The following is a 15277-nucleotide window of genomic DNA, read 5'->3' on the forward strand; positions in this document are numbered from 1 at the left end:
AGGCCCCTTGAAACATATGCTGTGCAGATGTTTCTTCCCTGCAGCGACTGTGTCAAGCAGCAAGGATGGACCGGCTGCCGGCATAAAACTAAAAAAAAAAAAAAAAGACCATACCCTTTTATGTAATGATGTTTATTTTGCATTTATATTAGTTCACACAAACACTCCATCCATGCTTTTGTTCTGGCCCTCCGGTCCAGTTTAAGAACCCACTGTGGCACTCGAGTCAAAAAGTTTGCCCACCCCTGGTTTAAATACTGACCTTATAAGTAATAGAATGTGCCCTTCACATTTACTTAGCAGTGTCTGGTACATAATATGAAGGAGGGAGGAAGGAAGAACAGGAGGAAGGGGGAAAGGATGGAAGGAGTGAAGATATTTTTATACTCTGCATGGTTAGGATTTAACAATCTCTTTTAAAAAAAAATCATCCCATTAGTTGAAAAGTACAACTGATGAAATTTGTTGAAACTTAGTTTGACCAGATGCTGAGAGTACTGGCTAATGTATGTCTGGTACCCTTAGTATGTGCGCATGAGGAGTGGGTAATTGTGGGTGAACTCTTTTTCCTTTGTAGTGAAATTTCTGAGGGCTCTGAGTTAAGATTCTATGTTATCCTCATGTTGATGAAAATTACTGCTGTCATTTTAGGTTTCTCTCAGTTCGTTGCCCTTGTCAATTCTGATGATGAAAAAAGCTCCCTTGAAATAATAAAAAAAAAACCAACAATACAACATACCACACAAATGCCCATAGAACTCAAGAAGCTCCTTCCCTCACCGCCCCCCCCCCCTTTTTTTGTGGTGGTGAAGAGAACAGAGAATGTTAGTTTGAAGCATTTAAGTTTGATTACAATTTAGTAATTGTAGAAATTACTCTTTTCTTTTTGCTACTTTTTTATTTTATTTATTTAATTTCTTTATTGATCTTTTGCTACTTTTATTAAGTTCTAAAACCAATGTTCCTGAAACCAATGTATTTTCTCCTTTTTTTTCCTTCAAATTGGCCAAGAACAGCAGAAGTAAAGGGGAAAATTCTATGTAATCATTCCTAAGAGATAATAAAAAAAATCAAAACCACCAAACATGAAATAAGATTTATTTTTCTCTCAATAAATCTGAATAACTCACATTGACATTATGCACATGGGAAAGGGAGAATTCCCTAGAGATGATTGCTTTAACATGTATGCACAAGGAAATTTGGGTTCACTGCTAGTGAAGAAGGGAGCCTTTAATCACATGTGGTCAAATGATCTGTTTGCACTGCTCAAAGGGAGGTGATAGGGCCCACTTATCAGAGAGTCCCCAACACCAGTCAACAGGAGACCTCCCACACTCTTTGCCTTTGAGAAAAAGCCCAATTTGGCCAAACAGTAGATAAGGAAGAGAACTCACCTCTGGCTGGGCCACTGCTGGCTGGGCTGAAGTTTGATAACGTCTAATAATATCTCATGTTTACATAGGAACCTTTTCTTAGGGGCAAAGTGCTTTACCAGCATTATCTCATTAACCTGTCCTCTGACCCTAAAAGCATCCACATTTTTACTGGGGCTGAGGTTGAATAGAAGAGAAAAAGAACAAAAGAATTAAATGGCAAAGCTGGATTTGGAATTCAGGTCTCTACATTGCCAGGCCAGGTTGCTCTCCTATAGTCCATCGTCATTCTGAGATGAGCCATTGAAGCCCATTCCAAATGATGGGGGCCCCATGGCTTGACATGGCCTCATTTAAAGAGGAAAAACAATTCTGTTACCCTTTTCTCTATTTAGTTGTGTCCAAAGAATTGGTGAAACACCCTAAATATTCTACCTGTATCTTCTAATTAAGGAGCTCTTAATCTTGGTTCAATGGTTTTGGGGAGGTAGGAGGAAGTTGTCTGCAATCTTGAGTGTATATGACCAGACTTGCGTAATTTCTGGGGACTGAACCCAGAATTCTATCAAATTTCCAAAAGGATTTATGATTTCTTGAAAAGCACCTCTGGGTTCTTAGTTTTGTTCTCCAGCTGCAGTGAGGTATTATAGCCAGTCTGAAGCAAAGCTAGTATTTAGATATTCCAACTCTGTGTTCAACTCTAATCTAGTTATGGCAACAGGAGAAGTGGATTTTGGCTGATAACCTATAAATCATATTTCTAAGGTTTCTAATACGTTAGTTGGCTCCAAATAAATTTCCACATGTGTTCCATTCATTCATTTTATTTATTTATCCAACAGACAATCACTGAGGGTACTACTTTCCTACGGCTGCTTTACCAGATTACCATACACTAGGTGGCTTAAATCAACAGATATTTATTCTCTCACAGTTCTGGAGGCTCTAAGTCGGAAATAAGACGTCAACAAGACCATACTCTCTCTGAAGGCTCTAGGGAGGACACTTTCTTGCCTCGTCTAGCTTCCGGTGGTTGCCCGCAATCCTTGGTGTTTTTGCCTTTTAGACACATAACTCCATTCTCCGCCTCTGTCATCACATGGCATCCTCCCTGTGTGTCTTTCTTCCTTTTTAAAAAAATTAGGACAACAGTCATGTTTGATCAAAGGCTTACCTTACTCCAGTATGACCTCATCTTAACTATATTAACTACATCTAACCCTATTTCCAAATAAGGTCAGGTTCTGATGTTCTGGGAAGGACATGAATTTCGGGGAACACTAACCAACTCAGTATACTGAGCATCACTTTGTACTGGATGTTCTGCTGAGCACTAGAAATTAAGTATTATAAGACAAATCACTGCCTAGGCACTAATAATACTTAATGATCTTGTTTGATTTTTTTTTTGGCCAGTAATATCCCTTCTTCTTGGAATTCCTTTCGTTGTCCCAAGATGATGTAGGAGTGTCCCAGGGTGATGATGTAGATATCTATGTCTTTATTCTGATTTTCTTCTGGATTCACATTCCTGTCCATTTTGGCAGAGAGCAAGAGAGCTGGAGCGTATCCAATACGGGGCTCGATTAGCTTTCAGCAGTTGAAATAGCTACAGATTCTTCCTTTCATCAAAAAATGAATTCCTGTGATACATGAGTATGTAGGCAACTGTAAAGGGATCAGTGCAGAAATGGTGGGAGATGAGGCTGGAGAGCTTGGTAGAGCTTATGGAAGGCCTTGTATGCCGTGCTTAGGATTTTAAACAAGGAAGGGACATAGTCACAGTTGCATTTACCATGATTCCTCTGGCACAGGGTGGAGACAAATTAGAGGAGGGACCAAAATGGAGGCAGCAAGACCAGTTAGGGAGCCTTTATGGTGATATAAGCAAGAGATGGTGACCATGTGAAGGAACTAGAATTCAAGTTGGTTGGCCGATTATGGGGGTTAAGAGAGAGGACAGGGCCAAGGATAAGTTGAAGCTGCTGGCAGAATAAAATATATGGCACCAGCTGTTGGATCTCAAACCATTGCCCTTGTCCCAACAGTTCAGGATGCCTCTTAGACACCGAGAGCCTACAGGGCCGCATGCCTCTTAAACACTGAGAGCTTACAAGCAGGCCAGTCCCTGGCAATGGCAGAGGGAGCATGCTATGCCTTGTAACTACTCCCTCTCCCCTGAGACAAGTCCTGTAGAGGGAGCTACAATACCCGGCTGTGATGAAAATTGTCTGCTTTGCTTTATTCTTCCAACCATGCGAATGGATGGGCTTTTAAGCATCCATGCGGGCTTATCCTGGATGGCCAGGTATGGAAAAGGGATCGCTCAGGCTGACGGTGACAGAGCCCATGTTGGCTGGGAGTCATTCTTGTGTCCCTTGACCATCTTAGCACCATGCACTCAACGAGGAAGCTGAAGTTATTTCCCCAAACTGGAATACCAGTGGTGATGTTTTTTCATGCTTGGAGGGAGTCATTAACTCATCGTTCCCAAACAACTCCCAAACTCCTGGGGGAATCTATTACCTGTCAAATCCCCCATCTTTGGGAAATCTTGGAGATTAGATATGGTGAACCCTTGCAAGCACATTCACTGAGTCATGTGGACTTGGATGTTGATATTCTGGAGTCACTTTGTCCTGAGGGGGATGTCTTATCAAGCTCCCTGGACCCCTTTTATGTAAAACACAACGAACTAAATCCAAACCCACTTTGGCTCCACGCATCTATGAGCTTACCACTGGTGGCCCTGGTCCTCCTGTGATCTCTGTTAAGTGGGATGAAGAGAGATCATGGAAAAGCAGGGTCTGAGTCCCTGCTAACAAGGTGCACATGTCTTAGAATAAATGCATTTCACACTCCCACCCACCCCCCAAACTAATCACAGTTTTAGTGATATTCCAAAGAAGCAGAATCGATTCTATAGTAGTCATGGTTGGAAAACAAAGTAGGAAGAGGGATGTATTACAGTGTGGGAGTCAAGGGCTCTTGGACAAGTTTCTTAATCTCTTGGTGTCTCAGCTTTCTCTGTCTTTAAAACGGGGATAATAGTGTCTATCTCAGAGAGCTGTTGAGGGAATCAAATAAGGTAAGGTGTGTAGAGTGGGTACCACACTCCATGTATGTGTCTGGTACATCAAAACCCTCAATTAATGTTCCTGCTTATTAGGACTCTGGGATAAAGGGAATGAGAGTAATGATGGAAATTCACCTAAAAGCTGTCAAAGGAATGATGAATCAAGGTGTCGGTGGCTCAGGAGCAGGGCTGTGTTCAGAATTTTTTCTTGCTATCTCCCCCTCCTGGCTTTTCCCTTTGATCTTTTTTTTTTTTTTAATACATTTCATCTTTGTGTTTCCTTTTTCTTGGTGTAGAGTGACAGGTAAGAAAGATCTCTAGGTTAAAAGAAGTGTCCCTGAGGAAAATGGAGCCGGCTCCATTCTGATTTTTCTTGAAGGCTGATCCTATGCAAAAGGCTAACACTGGGTTGAATTCTTTTATTTTCTTAATCAAATAGCCAGGATTAAGAGACACAGTAATGTCTACTCCTACACACGCAGTAACCTGTTGAGTATTTCTATTCATCAGCAGAGTCCAAACCTGGTGCTCTGACTAGTAGAAGATTGTGCTTTATCATTTAACAACCAGAAAAGGCAAGTTAGGTAGCCTTCTGATTGGACAGCAGAGATGGCATTTAGATTTTTTTCAGTGGCCACTTCAACTGCTCAGTTATAAATATAAGAGTGGTGGTGAGCTCTGAATGGGGACTTAGATATCTGAAGTAAACATTTTGTACAACTTGTGGACCCCAAACCACTAGGTCAGTGGTCTGCAAACTCATAGTCAACAGAGCCAAATATCAACAGTACAACAATTGAAATTTCTTTTGAGAGCCAAAATTTTTAAACTTAAACTATATAGGTAGGTACATTGTTATTAACTTAATTAGGGTACTCCTAAGGCTTAGAAAGAGCCACACTCAAGGGACCAAAGAGCCGCAGTTTGCCGACCACTGCACTAGGTGAATGGAGGAATTGTATATCGCCTTCCTCTTGTCCAAGATGAACTAACTGAATTTCCTTGCTGTTTCATTTAACTCTTGCTGTGAAATGTGAGCCCCCTTTTGTAGGGGGAGCTCCCCTAAAGTAGACCCTGCATGAAGAACTTGAAAGTTTAATTTTTAGCCTTTTTTTTGGTCAGCCACTTGTGCTAACAGTACTAGTAAAATAAAACTTCTTTGTGACTTGAGAGGTTGGTCTGGTTTAAAACATTTGCTCTCGTTTTCCGGGGCTCTTCTGACTTTATCAAGCCATTTGGCTTCTGAAGAATGGCGCAGAAGCACTGGCAAATGCCTGCGATGCTAGAAGCTGGGGGTACTGACGGCGAATTCCTACGGCCGAGAGCTTTCTACTCTCCCTGAAACATGAACATACTTCCTGGGGACTGGTGCTTAGGTTGCCTGCTCAGTTTCATTCTGCTCTGATGTAAATTCTTTTCCTGACTTATTCTCACTTCAATCCTGGGCTAAATTAATAATAACAGAACGGAAGACATTAAGACCTTAGTAAATATTTGTAGCGTGGTGATTAGAGGCACAGGCTACTGCCAATTTTGCTGCTCTGAGCTCACCTTTCAGAGCTTAAAAGAGGGAACAATGGTACCCACCTCATAAGGTGGTTGTGAAGAATAAATGAGATAATTATATATTAATACTGATGCTGATATTTCTCACTTATTAGATGCCAAGTGCCAGTGGTTAGGGCTTTGTGTCTTAACTACTAGGCCATATTGTACCCAGGGCTTAGCGTATAGTCAATGTTCAAAAAAATGTGAGCAATTATAAAAATCATGATCATTATCACCAAAGTGTGAACAGCCAATCTTCACTGCCCTTGACAGTATGTCTGTACAATCACGCCCCCTTTCAAAAAGCTCCTCCCAGCGCCTATCTCTCCCCTAGCCCTCTTGGTTTCCTCTCCTTCTAGCTACACTGAACCTCCAAAGCACACTGTTCTGAAGGAAAGCCCGCCAGATTCAGAGTCCGTGGGAGACCTGCGTGATCCTATATTGTGGCCTGGCCTGGCCTGGGATTACTCATGACCTTGAACAAACTGCTTCTAGCCTCATGGTTTCCCGTCTTCAGAACATGATCAAGGTCTAGTTGCCTATTTGTCGCTAGTACTGTAGGATCATGGGGAGAAGGATACAGACATACCATGGAGATATTGTGGCTTCTGTTCCAGACCATTGCAATAAAGCAAGTATCCCAGTAATGGGAGTCACATGAACTTTTTGGTTTCCCAGTACATATAAGAGTTATATTCACACTGTAATGTAGTCTATTAAGTGTGCAATACCGTTACGTCTAAAAATATGATATTGCTAAAAAATGCTAGCCATCACCTGAGCTTCAGCGAGTCATAATCTTTTTGCTGGTGTTACCTTTAATTTGTGAAAAACGCGATATCTGCGAGGCTCAATAAAGCGGAGCTCAGTAGAACATGGTATGCCTGTGTGGTTTGCAAACACAAAGGAAGGCGTCTTTAGTGCACTCCTCACTGGAGAGACTAAGTGAGATGAGAAGCATGTGCTTAGCTCTGGCTAAGGCTTAGGAAACACGTTCCAGAAGCCAGTGTGCTGTATCCAGGGCTTAGCCCAGCACCCTGGCACATCCTAGGTCCTCAACAAACAATTTGTTGGTTCTGAAGATAATGTATGATTTTAGCTTAAGGACTTGTTCCCTTCGTCTGCTGCAAGCCAGGGGCCAGCTGGCACCCAGTCTCCCTCCAGCTACCCCAGACCTGGAAACTGGAGCTCAATGCTACGTGCCATTTGTTTTCCTTTGGAAATGAAAAAGTAAAACTGTGCTAAGTTATGTCACACAAGCTTTCATTGCTGCTGCTATATTTCCTATTCCCTGTCCCGCCATACCTCCTCCAAGATACTTTCCCTTTGAATTGTTCTCTAGAATCTGCAAGGCCCAGCTGAAGTCTGGGGATCATATTTTCTGAGGGTGAAAAGCTGACCATCTGAGTAGCTTGGTTTCCTTCATGACTTTATGGGCTTATTGCCCCACTGCCAACTCCCCACACATTTGTCTCTGCCTCCCAATTGCCCCCTTTTTGCTCCTAATATGCCCACTTCTCAAAGACCACTTCTTAAACTCAGAACGGAACCTGAGGCCAGGGCCAAGCCGCTGGGCGGCATTAAAGCTGGGCCTGGGCTCCCTAAGAGTTCCTGCAAAGTGAAGCAGGCCCCCAGCGAATGCACTTTGGAATCCTTCACAATAGCCTCAATTTTATTTTGTTAGTGTGAAGTCTTCTGAGAGAGGTTTAGGGACAACCACCTCCATCTTTCAAATAGGAATGATTCCACATTATAGGGCTGTTATAATAACTGTGAGGATAAAGTCAAATAATGAATGCGAAAGTGGCTTTTGAAAACAGTAAATGCCACCAAATGTCAAGTAATATTATTCCAAATAACATTTGGGCTCCATATATTGCCAAACTCTGTCTAGAAATATAATGAGTTGCTTATTTCCCCTTGGGGATGCCCTCCTTACCCTGAGCGATGTGGCAAGTTTTCCCGGTGGACTGTGCCTCTTGCTTTGACCTGTCATCCCTCTGGTTCCTGTCATAACACCTTTTATGTAGTGGCCACTTGGTCAGTACTTCTCGAACTGGGTCACTTACAAGTTACTATTGTCTTGATCACACTTCCTTTCTTTCTACACCTGTGGCACTAATTGAGAAATTTCCAAGTGACTGAACTTTCCCCGCATGCCCCCCCCCTCGCCAAATCTAAGAGAATAAGAGACACAATGTGTGTTTCCCAAAGTCCTGGCATTTTAATGGTACCCTTTTAACTAGTCACTTTTGTATGAAATGTGAGGAACACAGATTCAGACGTAAGAAGTGTCACAAATTGAAGAGTTGAAGAATCAAGTTTTATGAGGGTGAAATAAGGGAAAAATAGGCCAGATCTACAAATTGTTTCAGTCCGCTTTGGAGTGCTTTTGGTCTCTTCTAGGATTTCCTGGAGACTGGTATTCACCATCCGCATACGCATATATAAAAATATACCATCTATAAATAGCCACCTGCCTTTTCAGTGAAATTAAAGATGGGAGAGTTGGAAGAGAATTTCCTGGTATAATTACAGGGTTCAAACCTACAGCTGTTACACTCATGGTTCTACTCAGAGAATCTCTAATATCACTATTTTCTACAAGCACATTAAAAAAAATTCTACTTTTCCTCTAACAGTAAAACGCTATCAACAGGACATTTATTCTTGCCAAGATTGCTGGCATACCTGCTTTAAAAGATTGGGTGTTGTGTGCGGTTATTGTGGAGACTAATTTTGTTTTATAAACTGCAGAAAATTTTCATAAGAGTTTCTGCCCCTTATCTAGGGATTAACACCAAACTCCTGCCAATATTTCTCTTAACCTTTACATGTGCCCTTTCACAAACACTCTCCCTCACATATTTTCTGCTTAGATGCACCTCCTTAAAAAAATCCCTGAGCTTCTAAAAGTCTTAGGTAAGAATCAACTACAGGCTGCACGCGCAAATCCACTCCGCTTCTCTGCTCCATGTGTCCACCCCCCAGCCCTTCTGGGTGCAGACATGCCCCCCCTCCCGCTATGCTGTGAAGATTTGAATAATTGGTGGAACAGGCCTGGATGATCCAGAAATCTTAGAAGGAAGAACCGAGAAATGTGTGCACAGTCCATTTGGTGAGCCTTCTGATGCCTTAATTGTGGGGAAGATAGAGACTGCTGATCGCATCCTCTTTGCCAGGCATGGGAGGCAGCCTACCACCACGCCTTCAAAAGTCATCGGGCGAACATCTGGGCTCTGAAGGAGGAGGCTGTTCTCATGTCACAGTGACCACAGCTTGCGGTTCCTTGAGGGAAGAGAGTCAGCCAGTGGTATTATTGGCCAGTTCATCCCAGGACCACCATGAGGCCTCCGACCTCCTGTGATGGGAGTCGTTCCTGTGCCAGAGGCGTGTGCCCTACCCCAGAGGCTGAGCCACTCTGCCTGCTACGAGAGGTCCTCATAGAGGCGGCTAAGAAGCTAGGACTCAGGTGCCACTCAAAAGGGACAATGCTCACAATTGTAGGACTCGTTTTCGTTCACGGACAGAGGCTCCATGTGTCATACCTGGGGGGCGGATGTCATCCACATGACCACAGTTCCAGAGGTGCTTTCTGCTAAAGAGGCTGGACTTTGCGAAGCAAGTATCGCCATGACAACAGATTAACATTGCTGGAAAGATCAGAAGTGGTTTTAGGGGACCAGGATTTAAAGGCCCTGAAAAAAACAAAAAGCCAGTAAGATTTACTCCTCACTGCCATACCTCAGATAGGGTCCATGGAATGGTCAGAAACCCTCCCTAACCTGAAGAATAAGGCCCTTTTCTCTGTTTTATTACATTAAAATAGCATGGCTGCCCAGAAGATAAGAAGACTTTCTCATTCTAGTCCTTTGGGAAATTGTTCCTGCTCGAAACGTGGAGAAGCTTTCATGCCCCTGCCCGCTAAGGAAGAAAGGTGATCAGACCATACCAGGCCAGTGTGGAAGATGCCTTCTGAAAGACATGGACTGCTTCAAAAAACTGAGAGAAAGCCAACATCCAGTAAACATGTGGAAAAATCCCTACACTTTAGAAAAAAGGACAAGAGTACACCATCCCTCTTCCCTCATTAAATTCATAACAATAAAGGGTGGGAGGCGACATCCAATTTCCTATGTTGCCAAGGACTATGAAGACAAAATGGAACTCGAACTATTGGTATCACTGTAAATCGGTACAATCTTTCTGGGGAGAGTTGGGTAAAATCAGGTTTAAAAATGCTTACACTTTGTTATGCGGGTTACTTTACTCCTCTTATCTTTAAAAAATTAAAAATGCATCCAAAGAACTATATATAAAGAAGGATGTTTAATATAGTGTTAGTTTTAATAGCGAATATTCAAAACCAACTGAATATCCAAAAATTGGGGATAAATGATGGGTTAGCTCTAATTAGATTGTGAAGCAGCCAACTGAAGATCATGTTTTTTTTTTATATATATATATATTTTATTGATTTTTTACAGAGAGGAAGGGAGAGAGATAGAGAGTTAGAAACATCGATGAGAGAGAGACATCCATCAGCTGCCTCCTGCACATCTCCTACTGGGGATGTGCCCGCAACCCAGGTACATGCCCTTGACCGGAATCGAACCTGGGACCCTTCAGTCCGCAGGCTGACGCTCTATCCACTGAGCCAAACCGGTTTCAGCGAAGATCATGTTTTTATATGCTATTTAATTAATGTCCTAAAGAATTGGTTGCTCTATACTATAAAATGAAAAAAAAAAGGGTCTGTAAGCATTTTACAGTACTAATTTTGTTTCAAAATTCTAATTAGCAGGCTCACACACATGGCTGATGTGTTTGTAAATGCACAAAAAAAAAGACTAGAAAAAAATAATCATTTGTTATTGTATTTTGGGGGTATACTGGATAATTTTCATTTTCTTTATATTTTTGTCTTTACATTTTTTCCATATGAATATAATGAAATAGTAAAGTTATTTCAAAAATAAAAATTACTTAGAAAGAAAAAAAGAACTACATTAAGGACAACCACAACGTGAAAGGAATTAAACTGAGCACTTTTATCTCTGCTTACAAAAAAGCAGGTAGTAATTTATTCATACACAGTCTTTGTTCCCTCACTAAAGACCGATGCTCTTCCATCTCGGAGCCCCGAAGGACCAGGCGGTGCTGGGAAGAGGAAAGGGACACATTTACAGGAGCAGTCACGCAGCTCTCCCCGCAGAAGGGCCTAAGTGCCTGTAGCGGTTAATTTGTGAGCAAAGAACCCTGTTGGGAGCCTTCCACCTACCCTAAAAGCAAACGATTCTTCTTAATAGGCCATATTAGTGTGGTGTTAAAAAGAAAAAGCATGCTTTAACCTAAAAGGTGTCATTTTATGAACAAAAACTGGATAAACCTTAAGAGACTAGAAGTGGCTATTTTTTGCCTTCCTAGATGCCCAGATCTTCCCAGGTGAGGGTGACCTCACACCCATTGTGATGCTCAAACCCAGGAGGATCTTAGAGCTGCTCTCTGCACAGAGTGCAGCCGCGTGACTTCCTCCTCCTGGGGAGGACCGTCTGTCGCTGGCTTGCACTCTGTGTATTTGTGAAGTGCACCAGCCATGTGTGTGAGCCTGTTAATTAAAACAAAAACAGAACTGTTTCTGTGGGGCTTTAGAAGTGCAGAACCTTAGAGCCGAGGAAGGGAAGAAAAACAGCAGCATCTAGGCTACTGCTGGGTCTCCAGGGCCGCCTGAGAATGAGGCAACTGTATTGTGAAAAGCCAGGAAACAGCACCTGAATTAAAGAAGAGAGGCAGGTGAAAAAAAAAAAAAAAAAGCTAGCAGGCTTGAAATTGGAAGTATTTAAGAATGCCTTTATCATTTCCCCGAGGGACTGTTTAATATCAAAGTGCCTGGATAGCGAAGGCTTCTCAGTCTAATCTGATTCCAAAGTCGGCTTCTGGGACAAGAGGGAAGAATAGCTTCAGTGGCTTCTGAGGCTTTCCCTGGGGTGAGGCCTGGAGTCTATTCCTGCCAGAGCTGCTGAGTCACTGCCACCTTCACTGCCACCTCGGGGAGTCACTTGACCTCTGGTTCAGTTGACCTAGAAGGGAGAATGCAGCTTACAGCTGAGGAATGCTCCTTAGGCAAGGCCCTTGCTATTGTCTGGAATCGTCCCAGGACTTTCCCAGCCACCTGAACCCAAGGGACCTAGGTATTAACAATTCAGATAAGGTTCATCAGGATAATGCAAAACACGAATCAGTTTACACACACACACACACACACACACACACCCCTTACTGAATTCTTCCCAAGAAAAGCAGACCAACAATATCTTCTAGTTCTCTCTGGAATACGTACTTCACCGCTGAAGGGAAGTAAAAACATGGATCAGATAGCAGCTCTTTAAAAGCGATGCTTATTCTGTACCTTCAGTCAGTTATCCAAAGCAGGATGTGAAAAGGCTTACCGGAGTGTGTGGTGGGTGGTGTGGAGACCGGCAGGAAGCAGCAACAACAGAAAAAAAAATTAAGGGACAGTTAAGGCATTCATGACCTTTTTAAAAAATACAATGAAAAAGAGACCTCAATAAAAAAATGTATGCACACTTTAATAGCTGATGATCGCTCAATTGATGCTTCTTTTTTTTTTTTCAGATTTAACCCATTTTGGAATTGATAATTATTCAAGTGTGTATACATTTTTGGGGGATACCCTATAGATCATCTCTTCCTCTTTGAGAGCCATCCAATGTGTTTCTCCACACCTTGTTTCCATACCACTAAAGCTTAGTTTTTTTTGGCTTACTGATATATACATATATATATAGGCACTGTAAACTAAACAAACATTCACTTGGTATTTTAAAAAAAATTTATTTTGTGATCTGTACATGTGATAAAGTGGGGCTTCCTTGTAGACTTTTAAAGGCAAAACAAAACAAAAATCCAAAGTAAAAATGTATAAATACAATATATATTTTCTTACAAAAATGGGAGATTTACAAAATATACATACCGCACTTGTCTCTATTTTACAAATTTCACATGCAAGAGATACAACACAAAAGATGCCAAAGAACTGCATGGTGGGAGTTTTAAAAATCTGACAAATGAGACCGTTTTGGAGGTTTAAGAAACCTAAGGTCAATAACTTTCATATAAAAAGCAGCTCCACTCGACTGAACATTATAGAAAGTAACTTGTATTCCTGACAGCACCCTCTATGATTTAAAAACTGTTCAAAACAGCATTTTAAAACTGTTTTGAGAAATAGGACAGTGTTGCAAGATTGGAGGGTGGTGTCAAAGGTGGAGTAAAGGTTAGTTCCCATGATCCTCTGCTCAGCTTTAGACCATTACGCAAAAAAAATCAGAGTTCTATTACAGAAAAAAAAAGTACATGATTTAAGATTAATAAATTGAAGTCATCCAGCACATTTCAAAGGACTCCAGCATTACTTTGAAGTTTACCTTCTTTTAATGACTTTCTTTAAGAAGGGGGCCCCTCATTTGAATAGTCCTCTTCATTTACTATCATTTCTGCAGGTCACCTCCCCACCCAGCCACACAAAGACGGGATCAGCAGACACATGATGTGTTATAGATGGATTGATGGGACTATGAAAACAGGACGAAAATTTTCCTTAGTTCTAAAATTTAACTTGTCTGTATTATGGAGGCTGAAAACATTATGCTCTTCCTTTTACCTAGGAGGATTCAAGTTGGAGAAAAATATAGAAAGAAAACCTACAGGCAGGTTTCTAGGAAGAAAAAAAAATGAAGGGAGGGATTTCCCTTCACATTTTAACAGAGCCCATTTCATTGGATCATGTGTTCTGAATTAAAATTGATATAAAGCAAACAACAAACCCCCTTGCATTTCCTCTGGCCCAGTCAGAATCTCTGACCCAGTGGGGGTACGGAAACACACTTGCCTTTCACCTTTCCTTAAAAAGGAATGTTTATCTCAACCGAATGAACATCCAGAGAGAAACCTCAGGTTTGCGCTACTTCGCCTGTAAAATTTGCTGTCTTCACAGTGATGCCTTTCCTCAGAGAGACACTTTTGTTTCCTCTTTTGTCTCTTACAACAAAGACAAGAGGGAAAATGCATTCCTGTTTTGAAAAGCAACAAGTCATCACTTCTTTTCAGGGTATCAAACAAAATAAAACACCCTTCTCTCTTCCTCCGGCTTTCCCCAGAAAATAAAAAAAAGCAGAAATACCTACTACTCCTTTGCATCACCTCCAAAGGCTGCCTTCATTTCTTTTGCATCCTCACATTAGGATTCCAGGAGGCAGGCCTCCCAAGACTTCCAAATGCTTATTTTTCAAGACTTGAAAGGAGTCAGGGGGTGGGGGGTGGGGGAAGCAACAGGCCGGAGGGCCTGGGCAGGGGAGGAGAGACTGTGGACTGTAATGTCTGACCCTGGAAATTAGATTTTCTGGGCTCCAGTTTGGCCCCAGTGAAAAGAGATTATGGTTTGACCACCGCTTGACAAGGGCACCGCAGGGAGTCCACCCTTTTTCAACAAAGCGGCCACCGCAGACAGAGCTGTACCTTTCACCCGGGCCTCACGGGAGTGAAGACAGGCCGCCGGTCTAGCAGCAGGGGAATCGCTCACAGCCCCAGGGCAGCTGGAGCTGGGAGAAACTCAGCACTCTCTGCTGGTCTCACTCCTCTCCACAGGCCCAGGCCGTCCGGACCGTACATGACAAACACCATCGTTATTAGGATCATCATCATTATCCTGCAAGTCTTTGCCAGAAGTCCTTTCATCCAAACCGTCTTCCCACTCAGGCCTCCTTTCCAAACCTCGTCCCACACCCACAGAAACCTTTTCCCTTCCAGGTCACTTCTCCTTGGAGGGGGAGGAGGTTCAGGAAAAGCCCCCCTCCCCCATTTAGAAGTTCTTTCTCTCCCGTGCCTTTCCCTCTATTAAGGAGTGGGGGGCCGAAGGGGGAGGGCTCATACCGCAGTCTCCCCCTTGCTGCTGTGGCTGAGTCTGTGGTAGAAGCGGCGCCACGACTGTAGCGTTTTGCCAGACCAGATCCAGAAGCCGGTGGTGATGCCCACGATCATGGTCATCAGGTACTTGATCATGAAGACGGTGAAGTCGGGGCTCATGGGCGGGAAGTGGCCGGGCGGGCAGGGCACGGCGTAGCTCTTGCAGGTCTGCAGCAGCCAGGTGCGCTCCCAGTGTTCGCGGAAGGCCTGCTCGTAGAAGTAGCAGGCCAGCACGATGGTGGCGGGCACGGTATAGAGCACGCTGAAGACGCCGATGCGCACCATGAGC

General features: G+C 42.8%; 1 protein-coding gene and 1 pseudogene across 1 annotated transcript in view; one reads left to right on the plus strand and one right to left on the minus strand.

The window, feature by feature from the left end:
- Nucleotides 1-10002, plus strand: part of LOC102770238 — a 23283-nt pseudogene extending 13281 nt beyond the window's left edge.
- Nucleotides 10003-11302: 1300 nt separating this feature from the next.
- The window catches only part of FZD7 (frizzled class receptor 7), a gene marked incomplete at its 5' end in the record, with an annotated part of 5324 nt that continues 1349 nt past the window's right edge, over nucleotides 11303-15277 (minus strand). Inside the window, 2 exons of the mRNA XM_006756273.2 lie at nucleotides 11303-12080; nucleotides 14956-15276. Of these exons, the coding sequence (XP_006756336.1) occupies nucleotides 12072-12080; nucleotides 14956-15276 (330 nt within the window). The remainder of the gene's footprint in view (nucleotides 12081-14955; nucleotide 15277) is intronic.

The sequence above is a fragment of the Myotis davidii genome, unplaced genomic scaffold (assembly GCF_000327345.1).
Source record: "Myotis davidii unplaced genomic scaffold, ASM32734v1 scaffold914, whole genome shotgun sequence".
Lineage (NCBI taxonomy): Eukaryota > Metazoa > Chordata > Mammalia > Chiroptera > Vespertilionidae > Myotis > Myotis davidii.